Below are 24,309 nucleotides of genomic sequence, written 5' to 3' on the forward strand. Positions count from 1 at the left end.
TTCCAAAGCACAAGTCTCTAGTACTTCAACTACGTTTTTTACAAATTGGTGGCGAAGTGGGCGTGGTATCTAATATTTGTAAATTACAAAACCTTTGTATCCATTAACTTTATATACAACGCAAATTTGAAGTCTCCAGGTCTAAAAGTGTTCAAATCAGGCTGAAAAAACAATGTCGATTTTTCGATTATTCTCGATAAAAAGTTATCGGATGAGTTATCGAAAAAATATGATAAATTTGTACTGTCTGTGGTATAAACGAGTATGCATGCCAAAGCAGCTCTCAGCTCTCTAGCTCCTATATCTTCTGAGATCCTTTTGCTCATACGGACGGACAGACGGACAGGGCTATATCGACTCAGCTCGTCGTCCTGATCAAGAATATATGTATATACTTTATGGGGTCTGCGATGATTCTGCCTGTTACCATTATACCCTGATTTTCCATTTTCAATGGGTTCAGGGTATAAAAACAAAGCCGATTTTTTGATTACTCTCGATAAAAAAGTTATCGGATGAATAATCGAAACAATATGATTGTACTGCCTATAGTATACACGAGTATGCATACCAAATTTCAGCTGAGATTATTTTGTTCATACGGACGGACGGATCAAGAATATATATATATACTTTATGGGGTCTGCCACGCCTCCTTCTGCCTGTTACATAAATTTAACAAAACCATTATACCCTGATTTCCCATTGAAAATCGGTTCGGGGTATAAAACCCGAATATTAAGATTGCATATATAAGCACAGTTTAAATTTATAATGTACATTTTTTCGTATGCAAATCAGACAAATTCACTATCATATTCCATTATCTAGAGCTCAGTTCAGTTCTGGAAGTCGAGCATAGGTTGATTAGCGATAAGGGCTGGCGGCTTACGGGCAAGAGGCAACTACACAATTGTACTGCGCAATTCAAAAGCTAAAGGCAAAAGGGGGAAAGTTGGCAGCAGAAAAAATATTCGAAGTTGAAGATAAAGACCATTTAACAGAATCATTGGTACATAAATAGCCTAGCAGCTCGCCCTGGAAGGCTTATCGATATTTTAATAAAAGCAACAGCAGCAGCAGCAAGAGTCAAAGTTTGCATAGCAAACAGCATCCGCTTCTGCCATGCAGACGTGCACAGCTACACAATCATATACACACAAACATATTAAATTTCGATATATATGTATCTACATAGGCTTACACACATACACTCACTTTTAAAACCTTCTTGAGCTATGTGCAGTTCGCAGCACTGATGAATCAATCTAATACCTTTTTATACCCTGAACCCATTGAAAATGGGTAACCAGGGTATAATGGTTTTGTGGAAAAGTATCTATCTGTCTGTCCGTATGTATGAACGCGTCGATTTCAGAAGATATAAGAGCTAGAGACTTCAATTTTTTTTTTAAATGTTCGTAATTACAGCGCGGATATCGAGTTTATCATTAAAAATCGATAACTCATCCCGATCTTTTTTATCGATAAAAAAAACCTTATCGAAAACCAGTTATAAAATTATATCTTCTATACCTTTATTGCTAGAGTCTCCAAATTTTTAAGGTATGCTTATATGCAATTTATACAATTTCGGTTTTTGTTAAAATTTGCCCCACACCCCTATATTCACCCCCTCACCATCACTTTTGTAAAAAGCGTATTTCAAATACTAGAGACTTGTGCTTTGACAAATACATGCATATCCATGATATTATCATAATCTAAAATTTCATGAAGATCGTATGTTCACAAAAAAAGTTATTATGCTTGTGTGTGTGTGTGTGTAAATGTTTGTGTATGTGTGTGTGTGTGTGTGTATGTGTGTATATGTATGCCTGTGTGTGTGTGTGTGTGCGTGTTTCTTGTGTAAGCTGAAAGACGCAACAAATTATTGAAATAGCTATTGATCGAAGGGTTCATGGGATCTCGTAGTCGAGCAGTCTCGACTAGAGCTTTCTTATTTGTTTTTAAATCATCATGTTTGAATCACATCAGCTGTTAGTTTGGTTTAGTTTTGCTAGATGGCGCTGCAGCAGTGAATCTATTTCAGTTTTGCCAAAACGGCTTCCGAAAGTGAGTTGGCGTAGTGAGTAGCTGAGTGACACCTGATCGACAAGTCGCGGGTTCGAGTCCCGAGCGGTGCAACTTATGTTAATTTTTTTTATTGGTTCAAAATTTATATTTAGCAAGTAAGAAGGCTCCAGTCGAGACTGCTCGACTAGGAAATACCCTGAACCCTCCAAGCTAATATTCTAATCATTCTGGACTTCTTTTATGCATACACATGCACTTATAAGCACGCGCTCTGCTGACTGCGCAGTTAGCAGCGGCTGCGCTTGGGCTGCGCTGCAATGTGAGGAATATTATGAAAATTTATTTCTTGAATAATTTCTTTTATAGATATACAATCTTATTGAAACTTTCAGAGCGTAATCATATGGTTAAAATGTGTGCTCATTCCAAAGCACAAGTCTCTAGTACTTGAAATGCGTTTTTTGCAAATTGGTGGCGAAGGGGGCGTGGTATATAAACTCTGTAGATTGCAAAATCTTTGTATCCATTATTTTTATATACAACGCAAATTTGAAGTCTCCAGGTCTAAAAGTGTTCAAATTAGGCTGAAAAACAATGTCGATTTTTCGATTATTCTCGATAAAAAAGTTATTGGACGAGTTATCGAAAAAATAAGATAAACTTGTACTGCCTATGGTATACACGAGTATGCATGCCAAATTTCAGCTCTCTAGCTCTTATATCTTCTGAGATCCTTTTGCACATACGGACGGACGGACGGACGGACAGACGGACAGGGTTATATCGACTCAGCTCGTCATCCTGATCAAGAATATATATACTTTATGGGGCCTGCGATGATTCCTTCTGCCTGTTACATACTTTTCACAAAACCATTATACCCTGACTTCCCATTTTCAATGGGTTCAGGGTATAAAAATCGAACTAGTTCCTTTAAAATCCGATAACGAAAGTTCGCTTGCGCACCTCTGAAATATGTTCGTGCCTTGCTCAGCATCAAACAATCTAGTAGTCTGCGTGGTTGATGTCACACTTGTATGTCAACTCAAATATGCTAATAGCTACAAATATATTGTACAAATTAACCGACTTACAATAAAATGGGAAGACGAAATTTAAAAGCTCAATTGGTAATTTTTTATATTTTTTAATTTACATTTTCGAATATTAACTAAATGTAAATTAATTAATTAATTTAAATGTGAATTAATTTAGATACTCGGCGAAAGGGATTCTCCCGACCAGAATATGCAACGTAAGTGTTAAATTTAGATATTTAATTAATATGTATACATTTATATAATATATGGATACATTTTACATATTTTGTCTTCCAACAGCGGTTTCTGCTGCCAGTGCTACTAGCGCTGCTCCGGCTCCATCTATTGCAGAAGCAGTTTCCGAACCACCAGAATGTACTCTACCCCGTCGGCGGGTAAGTTTTCCTTTTTGTGTCAATGCGCCAGCTACCATTGATTCTTATTGCAGGGACGTCCACGTAACAGTCAGTTGAACTCGGTGGTTATGGGAGAAGACAGTGTCAATAACACGAATGACACAAGAAAAGTAATGCTGCGTTCTATAAAGAAACACAAGAAGCTTGTTGCCACTGTCAATAATGGCTTTGCACGCGGTCTCAAGCCAGAAATTATCTTAGCCGCATTTCCTTACGAAAATGATCTTATGTTTGCTGTAAAATTTAAGAATCGTAAGCTGCCAGAATTGATAACTGCCCAGCAGTTGAAGGTGCTTGACATAAGACTGCTAATTCAATATTACGTAAACAATCTACGTTATCCACATAATGAGAAGCCTACGATGTAATATTGTTTAAATTGGCTTTAATTATTGCCCGAAAATAAAAATATAAATAAAATACCAAACTCATTTAATAAAATATAAAAATATTTCGAAGCAATTAAAAAAGTTAACATCAGTTGCATCAATCGGGATTCGAACCGCGACTTCTCGATCGAGCGTCATGTAGCTAACACACTACGCCACCTCACTCCTGCTATTGGCGCTGGCAAAACTCAAATAGATTCACTGCTGCTGCGCCATCTACCAAAACTAAACGAAACTAACAGCTGATGTGATTCAACGAATGTTTCTAGAAGAAGTTTGAATGTATGTGTGCACACGCATACGATGCTGTTGAAGCTGCTGCACGTGCGTTTGTTAATTGGCCAAATATTTGATTATTTTTTATTAATTTTTGACTGAACGGAATTGAATGAAACTTTCAGCATTATACTTTCACCATTATACCCTGATTTGCCATTGAAAATGAGTTCAGGGTATAAAAAGGAAAATGTATAATTTTAAATACACCGAAATTGAAATTTTAGCCATAGTAAATGGTTTTGTTAAATGTATGTAACAGGCAAAGGACCCCACAAAGTATATATATTCTTGATCAGGGTGACGAGCTGAAATGATTTGGCCCTGTCCGTCTGTCCGTCCGTCCGTATGAGCAAGTCGAAGATATAAGAGCTAGAGAGCTTAAATTTGGCATGCATACTGCATGCATAAAATATAAAAATATTTTAAAACAATTTGTAAACATATTTTCCCTCGCAGAGAGACTCTCTCGGATGAGACTAAACAAAGCACTGGCTGGGCTTTGTTTTTCGGTCGCAAGGCAGATAAGCGGGACCTTCTAGTACCGTCGCTCGTCGGGAGTGTGGGGGGGTTCTTTTCTGCCTTGCGATCAGAGTTCATAAATTTTAATTTTTAAGATCCCTTAAACTCGAGGTGGAGCTATACTCCACGAAAAAAAAAAAACAAATTATATTGGGGAAATAGGGGAAGGACTAGCACAAATTTACAGCAAGAACACCGACACAACTAAGTGTGGCCATAGATGGCATTCGGCACACGCGCTCTTTACCCACCCAACCATGGTTTTTCATAAACAAGTTTAACAGAAAAACCCCAAAGAAGCTCCAACACTAACTAGCCTACCCCATTATCTCAACCCTTCTTCCAGATTAACGACTCATATTATTCTTGGGTTCATTCCTATTATTCATAGTATTCATTTTCATTCATTTAAATAATATCTAGACATTGGGATACTAAGATTACAATCTATTATTTTTCTTATACTAACAAGGTTGTTATTATTTTACATTTTTATTTTACATTATTATTAGTTTTTTTTTTTTTTTTTTTTTTTTATGCTATTCTTTAAATTGTTCTATTTTCTATCGTAAATCTTTCTTGCTATTAAATCCTATTTATTTTTTATTTATTTATTTATATTTGTATTTTCATTTTTTTTCTTATTTCATGCTAAGTTTATTTTATTTATTTCATTAATTTATTTTATTGTTCATTTTATTTAATATTATTATTATTATTTTTATATATATATATATATATATATATATATATATATATATATATATATTTGATTTCTTTTACTTCATGTTTTTTTCTGTTTTTGGTTTTTTCTTACTTTTATATGTGCATATATATACCGATATATATATGCATATATATGATAACAATTTTGTATTTCATTATTAGATTATTGATATTTTTCTTGTTTATGTCATCGGATTCTTTTTTTTCTATTTTCTATTTTCTGCTAGTTTTAAGTGGTGGGTTTTAATTTTACATTTTTTTTTTTCTTTTTTTTTTTTTTTTAATTTGATGAACTAATTTCGTTGCTAGTAACAAAATTTTTACAGTGTACGTCACATATGTATTGGAGGTGTGTTTTTGTTCGTTTTTTTTTCTTTTTCTTTGATTTGATTATTATAGAACAGTAGTTTAGAGTTTTTGTTCTTGGATGTGTGTGTGTTTGTTTTTTTTTTTTTTTTGTTTTTTTCCACTTTTAGGTGGTCGCGGCCTACTGAGAGTTTTGAAGGTTAAAGGGTCACTATGCCACTATTAAATTTACTGGGCCACTATTCCAATTTATTTATTTTATTTTATTTTTTTTTTTTTTTTCACTCCTGCGGTTGAAGCTCCTCCGGCCTATAGATGCAGCTACTCCGATCGCTCCACTCGATTTTCTTGATATTTGCCAACAAAATTTTTATAAAGACAGAGCCCGTGTCTAGGGCAGGCTTTTAATATCTTGCCGTGACCAAATGTGACACGGGCGCAAAGAGAATTTTGTTGAGGAGCTAAAGAAAAGGTTGCTTTATTAATACCATGTCACAAGCTAATAAATTTGCATACCTTTTATTAATTGAACATATATACGGCTATATATGAATGCAATATATCTATGAAATTTATATTGCCGTCGCAACGTGGAGTTCAAAAAGAATTAAACCTGGCACTTTGGCTGCTCTTATAGTTTTAAGCAGATAAAAGCTAAAACCCTAAGTTTTATTGCCCCTAAAGTTGGCTGCACTGATACTTGTCGCTGTAGAATTCGCACAGCGCGACACGATCAGCTGTTGCGCGTGCGCGACAACTTTTTCGGCACCCACCGAAAGCTCTCAATGCAGCTCTGCATGCAATGAAAGGTTCGGTGTACCTTTCCAAAGCTTTTGCAAGCGCGCGTACTTTTTGAACATATTCTTTTGCTATTTTTATTTACCCTTTATTTTTTTGTTTGGCTTGCGACCATTACACCACCCGATAATATACCACCGTTAGACGGAATATGTTCGGATGTCTATTGCTTAATGTCTTTGGCATGAAAGGTACCTATCTCTTGACCTTGCCAATTCTCTAAAAGATAAAAGCAATTTCCTAGTTTCTTTTTCACTCTACATTTCAAAAATTGGGGTGCTAATTTCGCATTATAATTGTGAGGGAATTTGCTAAGTAAAAATTTCGGCGATACACTTCCTGCCCTTCCCTAAATGTAACAGGCTTAGAACGCAAATTATACTGCGTAACATTTCGTTCATAAGCTTGTTTTATGTTGGCCTGTATATCTTTACGAATTAGGGATAAGTTATCTGATCGAGATAGTGGTACTAATGGTTCTTCAAGCAATGTTAATTGCTTTATCAACTTGTAGTCTGAACCATGAGTGATCATATCTAACCCAAATAAAGCTCTATAAGGGGAGCATCCTATGGATTGATGCAAAGCTGATCGTAAGGCGCATGAGATACTAGAAATATGTTGATCCCAATAAGTCTGGTCACTTTCGAGATACGATCGAATAGCAGCTAACAAAGAGCGATTAACTCGCTCAGCAGCATTGCTCTGAGGGGAGTATAAAGCTGTATATATATGACGTATTCCCAGTTCCGTTAGAAAAGCATTAAACTCATTAGATTTGAACTGTTTTCCATTATCGCTTACTATGGTCTCTGGAACGTCAAAACTGTGGAATATATGCTTTAATAGAAACTCTTGAATAACAGATGACGTCAATTTTTTTAAAGGCCAAAGCCAATGAAATTTACTGAAATGGTCCAATACTATTAATAGTCCTACATGTCCACTTTTGCTCCTGGGATATGGCCCTAATAAATCTATATACAACCTCTGAAAAGGTCGATAAGTCGGACTTTGAGCTCCCATTGGAGGACGGAGAATATAATTTGGGGCTTTGAATTGTTTGCATACCGAACAATTTTTAATATAATCGCGAACATCCTTTGCTAACCCAGGCCAAAAAAGATTTCTTCGCACTTTCTCGATTGTTTTTTGAATACGTGAATGTGCTGACGTTACACTATCATGTGCTTGCTGTAATACCTCGCCTTTAAGTGGCTCTGGCACCCATAGTTTCCACAAAAACTTATCTTGAACTTCATCTCCGGTCGAGTGTTCAGTTCGGATATAGATTTTATGATATCTGGAAAACGTGAACTATTTTGCTCTATATTAGACTTCAATTGATTGTAATCGTCAGACTGAAATGCGTCTGATTCTAAATTTATGATGGGACTCATGTCTAACGAAGCGATTTCATTGCAATCGTGCAATCGCGATAAAGCATCGGGCACAATGTGATCTTTGCCCTTACGGTGTGACATAATGAATTTATACTGTTGCAAACGAAAAATCCATCTAGCTAATCGTCCAGAAACATTTTGTTGTCTCATCAGCCACAAGAGACTGGAGTGGTCAGTAATGACTTCGAATTTTTGAAGCTCTAAATAACAACGAAACTTTTCTATAGCTAGAATAGCTGCAAGACATTCACGCTCTCTAACACTATAGTTACGCTGAGATCGACTGAGTTTTTTAGACATGAATGCTACTGGTTTTTCTTCATTATCTTCAGAAAGTTGTACCAACACTGCCCCAATTCCAAAATCACTAGCGTCACAATGCAAAAGAGAGATGTGAGAATTAAAATCTTCAGATACAATGCATAAATCATCTAAATATCCAAAGACACAATTACGTAAATCAGGGGGAGTGATTTCGTCTATTAGCCTACACATCGTTGATGGCGCATTGCACAGACCAAACGGCATAACCTTGAATTGATATAGGGGTCTACCTGGTACTGTGAAAGCTGTCAGTGGCTTTGAGTCGTCCGTCAGTTCTATTTGCCAATAGGCGTCTTTTAAATCAAGTTTGGAGATAATGTTAGCTTTTGGCAATCTCGAAAAGATTCCATCTATACTAGGCAATGGATATGCGTCCTTTTTGGTCACCGCGTTAAGCTTTCGGGCATCTAAGCAAAGACGAACTTTGTTTGGTTTTACAACTAATCTCATAGGAGAACTCCATGCACTGGTGGAGAGCTCTATCACACCTAGGCTAATCATCCGATCGATTTCTTTATATAGCAACTGCTCGACTGCAGGACTAACAGAATAAAAGCGTTGCTTTACTGGCATTGCTTCTTCCACGTCAATGTGATGTTTGATAAGAGAAGTGCTACCTAACTTTTCTGCAGCATTGGGAAACAACTGCTTAACTGCATTGAGCTGTTGTAACTGAAGGCTTGTTAGTGGATATTTATCTTCAACATCTTCGTCAACAACATCGCGGTCTGCTTCTACAGCACTGATAATATCTGGAGCAAGGGCAAATATTTTCCAAAAGTCATGGCCGAGAATTAAATTCTGTTTAATGATTGGGATAACATACAGTTTCATGGGCTTTGATATTGCTTTATATTGCATGACAACACTCAAAACTCCTATGACTGCTTGATTTTCACCACCTGCAGTTTTTACAAAAGATTTGAGCGACTTGAAACAAGGAGTTTTTGAAAAGTCATTTTTCTCTAGAGTAGCGCCAATGCAACTGATATTTGCGCCAGTGTCTAGTAAGCCTGATTCTTGAAAATCCAAAAAAGATACTTTCGCATAACTGCGCATATCTTTTTGATTGCTAAATATGTTTGAGATTACTAATTTACGTCTACTTTTTATTTCTCTATAGTATTTTCTCAACCTGGCACTACGCTTACTCATAACCGAATTTGGTTCATTAAAAATTCTTCTTCGTATTTCAAGATATTTAGATAGCTTGTCCTTGTATGGAAGAAAACGGAGATCGAGCACCTGTGCATCATTTCCATCGGAAGATTGCGATGATGGTGCGAGATTGTTGCTGATTGGGTCTATTGATTCGGGGGCATCCGATTTTTGGGGGATGTCCCCTTCTAACTTACGGATACAAATTTTACATTGTGGTTTGTATACCTGTGGTGTGCAACAACCATAACAAAAGACTCTACGATCCCTCAAGCAATTTTCCCAGACATGCCCCTTTTCTTCACAGTTCCAGCATGTCAAGTTGGAATGTGCTTTTTGCATTGCTGCAATTTCTAACTCTGCTGAATCTGTCTCTTCTTCAACCTCAATTCCGAGGGCAGTATTCTCGATTTCATTAATTTGACGACGAAACGCAGCCGTTTTGGGTCGAGAAAAATTGTCTGCTTGACTTATAAGGTCATTGGTTAAATTTTCGCTCATTTGCACTAACCTACGCAAATGGCCAACTGAACTGATAGATTGGTACAGTAACTTGTGCCGCATCTCAGGCAACAGGTTATTTTGCAGAATTTCTAATAATTCTTCTTCGCCTATTTTGAGGCCAAATTTATCAATTAATGCAGCCACAGAATCGTGAAAAGCGACAAATGATTCACCGACCTTTTGCTTTCTAGCTCTCACTAGCTCTTTACTCATAAATTCTGAGCGATAATCTTTATATTGCTGTCGAAGTGCTGCACAAAAATCATTCCATACGATTCTATCTACTTGTTTATGGTGCCTCCAGAACCAATCTCTAGCTTTCCCAGAGAAAAGAATGTGCAAATGTTTGCAAAGCCCCATAAAATCACTATCGAGAGTTTCGTCATTAAGGACTCTCACACGATAAATAAATTCTTCCACTCCTAATCCTTCAGATGACCCATCAAAATGGAGATTCCATTTCTGCATAATGTTCTTCTGCTTTGGACAGACGAGCCTCCGGGCGAGTATGCCATAGGAGTCGGAATAGACGGCAGCTGCTCGCTTAAGCTGGGCCGTGCATCAATACGGAGCGCCGACATCACACGAGTGACTGACTGCTCGATCATTTGCTGAATTATATTATAATCAACGCCTGCAGATTCTTGACGAGTATGGCCGGCTCGATTGGGTCGGCCTCGTCGACGGGTACTAATGCCTCTTGGAGGAGGAACTACGTTTCGGTCAGAATTATGGCTTGCATCTAAACCGGATATAATTACCTCACTGCCTTCGAGCGATCGCTCTTGGGGATGCTCTAGAGACTCAGGCGAAACTTCACCTAATGCTTTGGCTAAATTACGCGTTACCATACGCGAACTACTTGGAATTGCTGATGTTGAAGCTGGTTTCGGATCAGGTGAACAGTTGCCAATAACCAACTTAATTGACCTTGGGTCCAATGTGGACTGACATTCCGGACATTCTTGCTTATTTTCTAGCCACTGTTCTAGACATAACTTGTGAAAATTGTGCTTACAAGGGGTACAATAACATTGCTGGGTATTGCTCATCCCTTGGCTGCAAAGACTACACAAACTAACAGTTTTCTCTGCTGTGCGCATATCTTGCGGACTTCTTGAAATAGGCATTTTGATCGAAATTTTTTTTGATTTGCTAATGAATATAACAAGTTTGGGTTGATATAATGGGGAAGGTAGCTAGGTTTTGTGCTGTTGTGTGCTGTGTTTATATTATACAATTAGAGGAAACAAAGGATTTTGGGCTATTGCTACTAAAGCTGGTTATAGAGTATTGCTATGCAAAAGTTAACTAAAGTGTTAGTGTTCGGCAAGGATACGCCAATGCAGCATATGCGCTAGTTCCAGACAACACTATCAACATTAGCAACTTCTGTCATAACAACATCTACTGGCCAGACGGGTATGAGTTTATATTGCACCCAGATTTATCTCATTTGGCTCTGCAACAACTACCAGAGAACAATCAGTATTGATATCCGAGCTGAGCCCAATATACAGTATTCTGGAATCGTATCTGATAATTGCACAAAACACAATCAAAACAATGTCTAGATGAAATAACAACTATACGAAAACAAACGAGCAAACATGGTGATACAGGTGTTATTATAAGTTGAATTTATCTTATTCGGGTTTCTCGGTCTGAGATTCAGCTCGAATCTTTCAGCTTCGTAGTCCCTATTAAGAATTTGTTTAACTCATCAGTCACAGTTGCGATAGGCCGACCAATCAAGTCCAATCTATTTCAGCACTCTGGACACTGAGTTTTTAAACCATCACCAAAATGGGTGTTTCAAACAGCCAACTCCTTCTCAGCAAATAGAGAAAAGACCGTGTTGATTATTTGAACATTAACAAGTAAGAAAGCTCCAGTCGAGACTGCTCGACTAGGAGATACCCTGAACCCTCCAAGCTGATATTCTAATCATTCTGCACTTCTTTTATGCACACATACATACACATGCATCCACACGCACGCATAAGCCTGCGCTCTGCTAACTGCGCAGTAAGCAGCGACTGCGCTTGGGCTGCGCTGCAGTGTGGGCAATATTATGAGAATTTATTTGTTAAATAATTTCTTTTGTAGACATACGATCTTAATGAAACTTTTAGAGCGTAATCATATGGTGAATATGTGTGTATATTCCAAAGCCCAAGTCTCTAGTATTTGAAATACGCTTTTTACAAAAGTGAGGGTGAGGGGGTGAATTTAAGGGTGGGGGGTAAATTTTAACAAAAACCGAAATTGTATAAATTGCATATAGGCATACATTAAAATGGAGACTCTAGCAATAAGGGTGTAGAAGATATAATTTTATAACTGGTTTTCGATAAGGTTTTTTATCGATAAAAAAAAATCGGGATGAGTTAACGATTTTTAATGATTAACTTGATATGCGCGCTGTAATTACGGACATTTAAAAAAAAAATTTGAAGTCTCTATCTCTTATATCTTCTGAAATCGACGCGTTCATACATACGGACGGACGGACGGACGGACGGACGGACAGACAGACGGACAGGGCCAAATCAACTCAGCTCGTCGCCCTGATCAAGAATATATATACTTTGTGGGGTCTGCCACGCCTCCTTCTGCCTGTTACATACTTTTAACAAAACCATTATACCCTGATTTCCCATTTCCAATGGGTTCAGGGTATAAAAATGGGACTCTGAAAGCGTGATGCCTATAAAGCTGCATACTTTCATGCCCCACGTTGGGCGCCAAAAATTTATGTAAACATATTTTCCCTCGCAGAGAGACTCTCTCGGATGAGACTAAACAAAGCACTGGCTGGGCTTTGTTTTTCGGTCGCAAGGCAGATAAGCGGGACCTTCTAGTACCGTCGCTCGTCGGGAGTGTGGGGGGGTTCTTTTCTGCCTTGCGATCAGAGCTCATATATTTTAATTTTCAAGATCCCTTAAACTCGAGGTGGAGCTATACTCCACGAAAAAAAAAAAAAACAAATTATATTGGGCAAGTAGGGGAAGGACTGGCACAAATTTACAGCAAGAACACCAACACAACTAAGCGTGGCCATAGACGGCATTCGGCACACGCGCTCTTTACCCACCCAACCATGGTTTTCCATAAACAAGTTTAACAGAAAAACCCCAAAGAAGCTCCAACACTAACTAGCCTACCCCATTATCTCAACCCTTCTTCCAGATTAACGACTCATATTATTCTTGGGTTCATTACTATTATTCATAGTATTCATTTTCATTCATTTAAATAATATCTAGACATTGGGATACTAGATTACAATTTATTATTTTTCTTATACTAACAAGGTTGTTATTATTTTACATTTTTTTTTTTTACATTATTATTAGTTTTTTTTTTTTTTTATGCTATTCTTTAAATTGTTCTATTTTCTATCGTAAATCTTTCTTGCTATTAAATCCTATTTATTTTTTATTTATTTATTTATATTTGTATTTTAATTTTTTTTCTTATGTCATGCTAAATTTGTTTTATTTATTTCATTAATTTATTTAATTGTTCATTTTATTTAATATTATTATTATTATTTTTTTAATTTTCTTTATATATATATATATATATATATATATATATATATATATATATATATATAGATTTAACTTATTAAATTTGGTTTATTTATCTACTTTATTTAATTATTTCTGTTTATTTTACCTCATTTTTTTTTTATTTTATAATTTAGGTGAAATCATTTAGTTTAATTAAATTGGCAAACAAATAGATATAAATATAAAGAAAAATGGTCTTAATAATTTTATTTAAAAAATGTGGTTGCAAAAAAAATTATTTTAATTAAAAAAAATATATGTGCTTTCTTTCATTATTGCATGCACTTATCTTCAAACATTTTATTATTAATTTTTTTTTCTCTTGGTTTTTTTTTATATATATTCCTTTTTAATAATTCATTAATTAAAAGAAAATATAATGGTTTGGATTGGGGGGAGTGGGGGTACTGGGATCTTTACAGCACTTACATGATCTTTAGATTTTTTTTTTATTCCATCGAAAGGCCTTTCTTTCCTCGTGGTAGCTGTAGCGTGGCGTGGAGGTTACAAAAAAAATATAGGGGCGGACATTCACAATTTTGTTGTTTTTGGTTTTTTTTTTTTTTTTTCTTTCAGCTTTACATATTTATACTTCTTTTTATATTTATATCTATTCAAATATTATTATTTTTTTTTCTTTCTTACTCTTTCTATTTTCTTTAAAAAAAAATTTTTTTATTTTTTATTTTGGTTATACAATATATCTGATTTCTTTTATTATTTCTTTTACTTCATGTTTTTTTTCTGTTTTTGGTTTTTTCTTACTTTTATATGTGCATATATATACCGATATATATATGCATATATATGATAACAATTTTGTATTTCATTATAAGATTATTGATGTTTTTCTTGTTTATGTCATCGGATTCTTTTTTTTTCTATTTTCTATTTTCTGCTAGTTTTAAGTGGTGGGTTTTAATTGAACATTTTTTTTATTTTTTTTTTTTAATTTGATGAACTAATTTCGTTGCTAGTAACAAAATTTTTACAGTGTACGTCACATATGTATTGGAGGTGTGTTTTTGTTCGTTTTTTTTTTCTTTTTCTTTGATTTGATTATTATAGAACAGTAGTTTAGAGTTTTTGTTCTTGGATGTGTGTGTTTGTTTTTTTTTTTTTTTTTTGTTTTTTTTCCACTTTTAGGTGGTCGCGGCCTACTGAGAGTTTTGAAGGTTAAAGGGTCACTATGCCACTATTAAATTTACTGGACCACTATTGCAATTTATTTATTTATTTAATTTTTTTTCACTCCTGCGGTTGAAGCTCCTCCGGCCTATAGATGCAGCTACTCCGATCGCTCCACTCGATTTTTTTGATATTTGCCAACAAAATTATTATAAAGACAGAGCCCGTGTCTAGGGCAGGCTTTTAATATCTTGCCGTGACCAAATGTGACACGGGCGCAAAGAGAATTTTGTTGAGGAGCTAAAGAAAAGGTTGCTTTATTAATACCATGTCACAAGCTAATAAATTTGCATACCTTTTATTAATTGAACATATATACGGCTATATATGAATGCAATATATCTATGAAATTTATATTGCCGTCGCAACGTGGAGTTCAAAAAGAATTAAACCTGGCACTTTGGCTGCTCTTATAGTTTTAAGCAGATAAAAGCTAAAACCCTAAGTTTTATTGCCCCTAAAGTTGGCTGCACTGATACTTGTCGCTGTAGAATTCGCACAGCGCGACACGATCAGCTGTTGCGCGTGCGCGACAACTTTTTCGGCACCCACCGAAAGCTCTCAATGCAGCTCTGCATGCAATGAAAGGTTCGGTGTACCTTTCCAAAGCTTTTGCAAGCGCGCGTACTTTTTGAACATATTCTTTTGCTATTTTTATTTACCCTTTATTTTTTTGTTTGGCTTGCGACCATTACAAATTGAAAAAAATAATATAACTCGCACCGCTCGGGACTCGAACCCGCGACTTGTCGATCAAGTGTCACTCAGCTACTCACCACGCCACCTCACTTTCGGAAGCCGTTTTGGCAAAACTCAAATAGATTCACTGCTGCAGCGCCATCTACCAAAACTAAACGAAACTAACAGCTGATGTGATTCAAAGAATGCTCTAGAAGAAGTTTGAATGTATGTGTGCACACATATACGATGCTGTTGTAGCTGCTGCACGTGCGTTTATTGATTGGCCAAATATTTGATTATTATACCCTGAACCCATTGAAAATGGGAAATCAGGGTATAATGGTTTTGTGAAAAAGTATGTAACGGGCAGAAGGAGGCGTGGCAGACCCCACAAAGTATATATATTCTTGATCAGCGCGACGAGCTGAGTCGATATAGCCCTGTCCGTCTGTCCGTCCGTCCGTCCGTCCGTCCGTCCGTATGAGTGCGTCGGTCTCAGAAGTTATAAGAGCTAGAGAGCTGAAATTTGGCATGCATACTCGTGTGTACCATACGCAGTACGAGTTTGCTTTATTTTTTCGAGAAATCATCCGATAGCTTTTTTATCGAGAATAATCGAACAATTGATTTTGTTATTTTAGCCTAACTTCAACACTTTTAGACCTAAAGTCTTCAAATTTGCGTTGTATATAAAGTTAATCGATACAAAGATTTTGTAATTTACAGATTTTGGATACCACGCCTCCTTCTCCCCCAATTTGTAAAAAACCCATTTCAAGTACTAGAGACTTCTGCTTTGAAATGTACACACATTTTAGCTATATGATCGCTATCATAAAGATAGTTCATCTACAAAAGAAACGATTCAACAATTAAATTCTCTTAATATTGCCCACAGTGCAATGCAGCCCAAGCGCAGTCGCTGCTAACTGCGTAGTTAACAGAGCGCGTGATTACACACGCGTGTGGATGCGTGTGTATGCATGTGTGCATAAAAGAAGTGCAGAATGAGTAGAATGTCAGCTTAGAGGGTTCAGGGTATCTCCTAGTCCAGCAGTCTCGACCAGAGCCTTATTAATTGTTTTATACTCATTCATGAAAGTGAATTAGTATATTGTTTTAGTGCAATGTCTGTCTTGCTGTGCGTCCGTCTGTGTGCAAGAGACCCGAAATTCGGAGCACATACTCGTGTATATATCCGATTTATAAAGTATTACAATTTCCCCGATCCGCCCACTAGGGCATGGCAAATCGGACAATGCATTTTCTAATATACCAGAAATAATGTTAGTTGAAGAGCTAGAAAGCTCAAATATGGAATGTAGATCCGCGTCGGCCACCTAAGATCACGAGCTATGGCGGAAATTGTATCTACGCCCGTTGGGGGCGTGGCAAATTGGATAAAACTGTATCTCCAAGAGTTTTACAGCTAGAACGTTGAAATTTTGCACGTAATCTAATGTTATGATTTTATATTAGGGGCTTGACAAATCGGACCTGAAGATAGAGTGATTTCTTGAATTCTGCTATATGTGGACACTATTGATGCTAGAGGCCTCAAATTTTGTACATATACTTGGGCTGACCACCCACCACCAAAAAGCTTTGTCGGATATATGTCCGCCCACACGGGGCGTGACATACCGCAAAAGTTTATGTCTCCTAAAGTATAATAGCTAGAAGCTTCAATTTTGGATAGTTGAATTACTAGTAATCTTCTCTATCGATAACCCAAAAATAATTTTAGGGTCGTGGCATATTGAAAAATACCCTGTAATTTTCACATATTTTGATCGCAAGCATTCAAATTAAAAACTGACCAAAAATGAGGTGTCTGCGCCAACTAGGGCGTGGCAAATCGGGAAAAACTGAATTTTCTTTAGTTTTAGAGCGAAACTTAACTACTTAATTGCTGATGGGATGTGAAGAAGCATTCCGGAGTCGGTAACGCCCGACTGCAACGTTCTTACTTGTTTTTTTTTTTTTTTTTTTTTTTTTTATACGAATTAAAAAGTTAATATTCAAACAACAATTCTACGTTTGAATTTTTCAAAAATTTGTATTGGGTAAAAAGTAAAGAGCAGCTGTGAGCCACTGTATATCTATATCTATATTTCTATACTGTAACGAACCTTCGGTTTATCCGACTGTGAGCTCGTGCCAACAAAGCCCCTGTGTTGTAGCCTCTGCGGTAATGGGGCTTGTGGTTTAGTATTAAAGTAATGTATATTTGTTTGAATATGAGCATGATTACTTACTTACGTTACTCTCATGACAATTTGCCTCTGCAAGGCACACCTGCCACAGGATTGCCGTGTGTAGGCTCAGCGTACTCCTGTTGGGAGAGTGCTTGTGCTAAAGGCACGCTAGGTTCACATGAACGGTGCAGAAGACGCCAGGATTTGATTCTGTAAACAGCGGCGATTCGCTCGGATATACAGGGCACTCCTACTATTTGACTCGCTCACAGCACACCTAGCTTCGTTTCATTCACAAGACACTGCTCTTACGCACGGCTACGTGAACTTACTCGTGCCTGTATCTGCAGGCCTCGCTATTGCCTCTTATCCTGGTATACTTGTTGTAAGGATTCCCTCTGGATGTCCTTGCTGTTCCCACGATGTCCTGGAAGTTCGTCGATGTTCTTTTCACTCGCGCTGACATTCCGTACTTTGCACTTTCACTTTTTACTCATATGACTATCAAAGATTCTCCTCTATTATCTCTTTGACTTTCTTTTTGTATGGAACTGCCGGTGACCTTTTACAGCCCCGCCACAGGCCCTGCTTCGCGCCATAAGGGGGCCTGTTCGGCTCTGGAGCGGGGCTTTTCTGCCGTTCTGCAGCCTCCCATTGGCCGAAGTACCGTTGTTGCCCTGCGAGTGAAAGTGTCCACTACAGTTACTACAGTTTTAGAGCTAGAGACTCAACTTTCGAAACTGCCATTATTTATTCGACATCTAAAATTGAACAATATGTGAAGTGCTCAGGTCACAATTTATGTCAGTTAACCGCCTCGAACTTCAAAACAACTGCAACAACCTAGAAAACAATTAGCTAAACCTCTCAGACTGGCTCCACTTATTTTCTGTTTCTCGCTATATCTCGGCCTTAATGTCCGTCCCACTCAGGCTGACAACACGAAAACGAGTCCTTTGAGCAGCGACGCTTTGACTGTGGCTTGCACGGTAAGTGGAAAGTGACAGTCGCACATATGCGGCACGACGGAGACAGTCCAAAGTTAGACGAATTCACAGCGACCGAGTTCGACTGGATGTGAGTAAGTGAGTGTGTGTGGTCGGGTGGGTGGGCATAGGGTAGGTTGCACCTGGGACGCTTTGGTACTATTCATGTGAGCATTGCCAGTTTGCCATTGGCTTTGTACCGAAATTTCCCATCGATTTGATTTATATGCAAAATATTTAAATTTTACTGCTGGTTTGCATATGGTCCATGTGACTGGGCTTAATAGGGGATCGATAGTTAAAGGTCTGTTTAAAATGCAATGCAATACAGCTGTACACCCACGAACACATGCGTATTTGGGCAAAGGGTTCTTTAAAAACAACTATCACAACCGCCGAGCCTTAATGTTGGGTCCTACCCATAAATTACGCACGTTTTTCTAAGCGAAATCGAAATTTAAGCACAGAGAACGCCTATAGAAAGTGTTATGTGCTATCTCTCCTCTCTCCACTGAATACCTGTGTGTTATTATACACTGAACCCATTGAAAATGGGAAATCAGGGTATAATGGTTTTGCTGAAATGTATGTAACTGGCAGAAGGAGGCGTGGCAGACCCCACAAAGTATATATATTCTTGATTAGGGAGACGAACTGAGTCAATTTATCTCTGTCCGTCTGTCTGTCTGTCCGCGTCGAGCGCGTCGAACGCGTCGATCTCGGAAAAGCTAGACTTAATTTTTTTTTAAATGTCTATCAATATAGCGCGGATATCGAGTTTATCACTTCCCGTTATTTGTTTATCAATTAAAAGCCTTATCATATATTAACTATTATTTATTTAATTAAATCAAACATCTTTAAAACTATGTACTTTTGAGAATTTCGAGTTTTGTTATAATTCAATTCAATTCAAAGGCGTATTTCAAATACTAGAGACTTGTGCACGTGATAATCACGATCTGAAAGTTTCATGAAGATAATCCATTCTCAAGAAAAGTTAAAAAAACAATTAATTTCCCACACTGCAGCCCATGCTTTTTAATGCGTGCGTGCGTATGCCTGTGTGTAAGTGTGTGTGTGTGTGCATGTGAAAATAATTATTGAAATATCAGTTGCTCGAAGGACTCAGGGGATCTCGTAGTCGAGCAGTCGACCAGAGCTTACTTACTTGTTATACCCTGAATCCCTTGAAAATGGGAAATCAAGGTATAATGACTTTGTAAAAATGCATGTAATTCTTAGAAGTAGGCGTGGAAAGCCCAATAAACTATATATATTCTTGATCAATGCGAGATGAGTCGCTTTAACCCTGTCTGATTTGCAAAAAGCTTTAGCCAATGCTCGCATTTAATGTTATTATATTATGAAGATATCCCAACTACAAGAAAATTTTTTAAGCAATTGAGTTGTATGCGCATGTTAAGTGAAACGAGTATATCGGTTGTAATCCACGCCCGTCCTGCTATCCACCTCAGTGAAATTGTTTCAACGCTATCGAGACTAATCGACTAGATCTCCTGAACCGTGCTTACATTATAAACAACACATGAGCACACATATTAATATACTAAAAGCTAAGGCAGTGGCTGAAAATAATTCAGTATTTTTGCAATTCGAAATATATTTGCTCGAATGTATGTGTGCACACACATAGGAAAAGAGCTCATTCACACTTAGCTATACTTGCAATTGTTTCGTCAAATTTAGGGCCGGAGCCCGAAATATGTATACATAACAAAAATCAAATTGCATTAAATACGTATGAATCTCCATGCACGTGTTCGAGACAACTTAATATCTGATATTTCATACAGCTTTAATCCACAGCAACAAAACTGGAGCAGTTTTCGTTTTTTTTTTATACCCTGAACCCATTTTCAATGGAAAATCAGGGTATAATGGTTTTGTTGAAATGTATGTAACAGGCAGAAGGAGGCGTGGCAGACCCCACAAAGTATATATATTCTTGATCAGCGCGACGAGCTGAGTTGATTTGGCCCTGTCCGTCTGTCTGTCCGTCCGTCCGTCCGTCCGTCCGTATGAGTGCGTCGGTCTCAGAAGATATAAGAGCTAGAGCTAAATTTTTTTTTAAATGTCCGTAATTACAGCGCGCATATCAAGTTTATCATTAAAAATCGATAACTCGTCCCGATCTTTTTTTATCGATAAAAAACCTTATCGAAAACCAGTTATAAAATTATATCTTCTACACCTTCTACACCTATTGCTAGAGTCTCCAAATTTTTAAGGTATGCTTATATGCAATTTATACAATTTCGGGTTTTGTTAAAATTTACCCATCACCCTTAAATTCACCCCCTCACCATCACTTTTGTAAAAAGCGTATTTCAAATACTAGAGACTTGTGCTTTGGCAATTATATGCATATCCATGTTATAATCATAATTTAAAAGTTTCATGAAGATCGTATGTCCACAAAAAAAGTTATTAAACAATTAAATTCTCATAGTAAGCGCTCACTGCCGCCCATGCGTGATTATGCTTGTGTGTGTATATGTATGTAATTGTTTGCGTATGTGTGTGTGTGTGTGTTTCTTGTGTAAGCTGAAAGACGCGAAATATTATTGAAATAGCTATTACTCCAAGGGTTCAGGGGATCTTGTAGTCGAGTAGTCTCGACTAGAGCTTTCTTACTTGTTTTTTTTTTTTTTAACAAACTCGATCTGTGCGTGCTATATAGAGACTTTAAAATATGGAAAGTCTGACTCTTTAAGCTTCTAAAGCCGACGCGTTGAATCATACGTGAAAGTCATTGCAAATCGACTCTGCCACATAAAATTTAGCGAATCCGTAATACGCCGAATCTCCATTTTCAATGGGTTAAAAATGTGATAAAAATCAATGCAAACTGTTAATAACACAAATAAAGATCACTCAACTATGACAAACTATAAGACAATCGATAAAGTATTTCTGTAGTCGAGCATTTTCTAGCTTCTTTTATGTGTACTACTAAAGGGATTTGTCACATCGCCAGCTACCATCCATTGATTTGAACGAATGCACTTCACTTTGATGGTATTTAGCTGCGTATTGATCTTTATTCTTCTGAGCCTGGGTTTATATACCCAGCCTCATGCATAATTTCAACCCTTAAATGTAGTGCGTCTATCGCTGAGTTTGTAAGGCTCCGCGTGGGTCTATTAGCTATTCTTATCCTATCGCTGAGGTTGTAAGGCTCAGCGTTCTTCTCTTACATATTCTTGTCGCTAAGGGTCAGTCATATTTATTCTAATCTGACAGTTCACACTTGCACATAAATTATCTATTTTATGTATGCTAGCTGTTAAGTGCGTAGAGGGTATGTTCCCATACTTATCATATTTCCATGTTCATGCATGTGCATGAACAGATTGGTTTTCGAGAGGCATGGCCGCTGTCAAATCACGAACAAAGATCAGCTCAACGAACGCCCACAAATATCAAGGAATGCAAAATAGTCGATTGCCGTTCGTAGGGCTCCAACTCCAGTTCCAGCTCCTACTAGGGTGATTTGCCAAGAAGAGTTAGCAATAAACCTTTTGGATGCGCAATCGCTGTTTTTTATTCAGTCGACACCCCTCTAAATGGGTGTGTCAGAATTATGCAGATTGTTGATTGCCGGCCAAGTAAATAATTAAGCGCAGCAGCAGCCCCACCAGCAGCAGTAGCAGCGCCAACCCGACATTGCAATGGCAACAAACTCGCGACCAGCTCCATTCGCAGCGGAACGAACTATCTTGCCTCTTGGCGCCCAGTCAAAATTTGCATGCGGCAACAGAAAAGCATTGTACTATGGGCGATTAGTCGGTTTTGGCGGCATAAAGTCTAAAAATAAAACTAGAAGTCTAATTTTTATACCCTGAACCCATTTTCAATGGGAAATCAGGGTATAATGGTTTTGTTGAAATGTATGTAACAGGCAGAAGGAGACGTGGCAGACCCCACAAAGTATATATATTCTTGATCAGGGCGACGAGCTGAGTTGATTTGGCCCTGTCCGTCTGTCTGTCCGTCTGTCCGTATGTATGAACGCGTCGATTTCAGAAGATATAAGAGCTAGAGCTAAATTTTTTTTAAATGTCCGTAATTACAACGAGCACATCAAGTTTATCATTAAAAATCGATAACTTATCCCGATCTTTTTTATCGATAAAAAACCTTATCGAAAACCAGTTATAAAATTATATCTTCTACACCTTCTACACCTATTGCTAGAGTCTCCAAATTTTTAAGGTATGCTTATATGCAATTTATACAATTTCGGTTTTTGTTAAAATTTATCCCCCACCCCTATATTCACCCCCTCACCCTCACTTTTGAAAAAAGCGTATTTCGAATACTAGAGACTTGTGCTTTGACAAATACATGCATATCCATGTTATAATCATAATCTAAAAGTTTCATGAAGATCGTATGTCCACAAAAAAAGTTATAAAGCAATTAAGTTCTCTCACTGCCGCCCATGCGTGTTTATGCTTGTGTGTGTATATGTATGTAATTGTTTGCGTATGTGTGTGTGTGTGTGTGTGTGTGTGTGTGTGTGTATGTGTGTGTGTATGTGTGTGTATGTATGTGTGTATGTATGCCTGTGTGTGCGTGCGTGTGTGTGTGTGTGTGTGTGCGTGTTTCTTGTGTAAGCTGAAAGACGCGAAATATTATTGAAATAGCTATTACTCCAAGGGTTCATTGGATCTCGTAGTCGAGTAGTCTCGACTAGAGCTTTCTTACTTGTTTTGTATTATATTACTTATAATTTTAAAAAATTTCAAGTCTCTAGCTCTTATATCTTCTAACATCCACGCGTTCAAACATACGGACAGACAGACGGACAGGGCTAAATCAACTCAGCCCGTCGCCCTAATCAAGAATATATATACTTTATGGGGTCTGCCACGCCTCCTTCTGCCTTCCATCTAATTGGAGTGTTAACAACTAAGGAATACAAAAAATGTTCTTAATATTTCACCATAAATGTTTGGAGTTTATGCCGCCTCTCACGGAAAATCGCCCATAGTGCATTGGCCGAAATTGTCAACAGCAATGCATCCTATGTCCTATGGCAGTTACATGCCTCCTCGGCATAGCGCTGCTTTTTGCTACTCGAACTGTTTTTGGTTTTTGCCTCCTGCACAGTCAGAATCTTAATCTAATTAGCAACTCGGCCAAGTTTTGATTTACATTTCTCGGCTAGATTGCACCGAGTTTGTTGCACAAATTAGCTCTGGGCTGTTTTTTCTTTTTTGTCAAGTGGGCCCTAATTTCCCCAAGTTGTTGGAGCAAAAAGAACTTCAACACATAAGTCAGCCTATATATGTATGTGCATCTTGTGAATTTATTCAGATTACGTAAGTGAAATGGAACATTTTCTATAATCACATCCATCCATATAAATACCTACATATGTACATATGCACATACATATATTGGAAGGCTAACGGCCATTAGGCGGCCATTATTTAAACAGGCTTTTTACTACCTAATTGGCAGCTTAACAAGTTGAACATAAAAACAAAATTATTTACAGTACACACTACAGAAATTTCATAACAATAACAATATTTACAATATTTACAATATTTACAAAACCATCAACAACAAGCAATAACAGTTTTTACGTAAATCACATTAAATTTAACTTGATATATTTTTATAGGAACCTCGCGGGGAGGTCCTGTGGATGGCACTTCTTCAGTCTTCTTTTTCTGGCTGTTTTCTTAAGTCTTCTCGCCAAAGGGTTTGGGTGGCCTTCAAGTCTTGCAAGGTAGCTAGCAGC

General features: G+C 37.3%; 1 protein-coding gene and 2 long non-coding RNA genes across 3 annotated transcripts; 1 reads left to right on the forward strand and 2 right to left on the reverse strand.

Moving 5' to 3' along the window:
- The first annotated feature begins 2,787 nt into the window (after positions 1 to 2,787).
- On the forward strand, positions 2,788 to 3,914 carry LOC149268153 (uncharacterized). The gene is made up of 4 exons (XM_089474066.1): positions 2,788 to 3,167; positions 3,253 to 3,292; positions 3,378 to 3,472; positions 3,526 to 3,914. The coding sequence occupies exons 1-4, from the start codon at positions 3,138 to 3,140 to the stop codon at positions 3,859 to 3,861; spliced, it is 501 nt and encodes a 166-aa protein (XP_089330192.1). The 5' UTR covers positions 2,788 to 3,137; the 3' UTR covers positions 3,862 to 3,914.
- A 1,931-nt stretch (positions 3,915 to 5,845) lies between these two features.
- On the reverse strand, positions 5,846 to 6,531 carry LOC149268154 (uncharacterized). The gene is made up of 2 exons (XR_016270946.1): positions 6,229 to 6,531; positions 5,846 to 6,173 (listed from the first exon to the last, which is right to left on the reverse strand). It is a non-coding gene; the product is annotated as an uncharacterized LOC149268154 (long non-coding RNA).
- A 7,953-nt stretch (positions 6,532 to 14,484) lies between these two features.
- Positions 14,485 to 16,316, reverse strand: LOC149268155 (uncharacterized). The gene is made up of 2 exons (XR_016270973.1): positions 14,961 to 16,316; positions 14,485 to 14,905 (listed from the first exon to the last, which is right to left on the reverse strand). It is a non-coding gene; the product is annotated as an uncharacterized LOC149268155 (long non-coding RNA).
- Between the last annotated feature and the right edge of the window lie 7,993 nt (positions 16,317 to 24,309).

The sequence above is a fragment of the Drosophila arizonae genome, chromosome X, assembly GCF_054131065.1.
Source record: "Drosophila arizonae isolate 15081-1271.41 chromosome X, UAZ_ARI_1.0, whole genome shotgun sequence".
Taxonomy (NCBI): Eukaryota; Metazoa; Arthropoda; class Insecta; order Diptera; family Drosophilidae; genus Drosophila; species Drosophila arizonae.

Coding starts and splice junctions, on each gene's coding strand:
- LOC149268153 (XM_089474066.1), top strand. CDS start 3,138: ATGGGAAGACGAAATTTAAAAGCTCAATTG. Junction 3,293..3,377: donor TCCCGACCAGAATATGCAAC/GTAAGTGTTAAA, acceptor GTCTTCCAACAG/CGGTTTCTGCTGCCAGTGCT. Junction 3,473..3,525: donor GTACTCTACCCCGTCGGCGG/GTAAGTTTTCCT, acceptor TTCTTATTGCAG/GGACGTCCACGTAACAGTCA.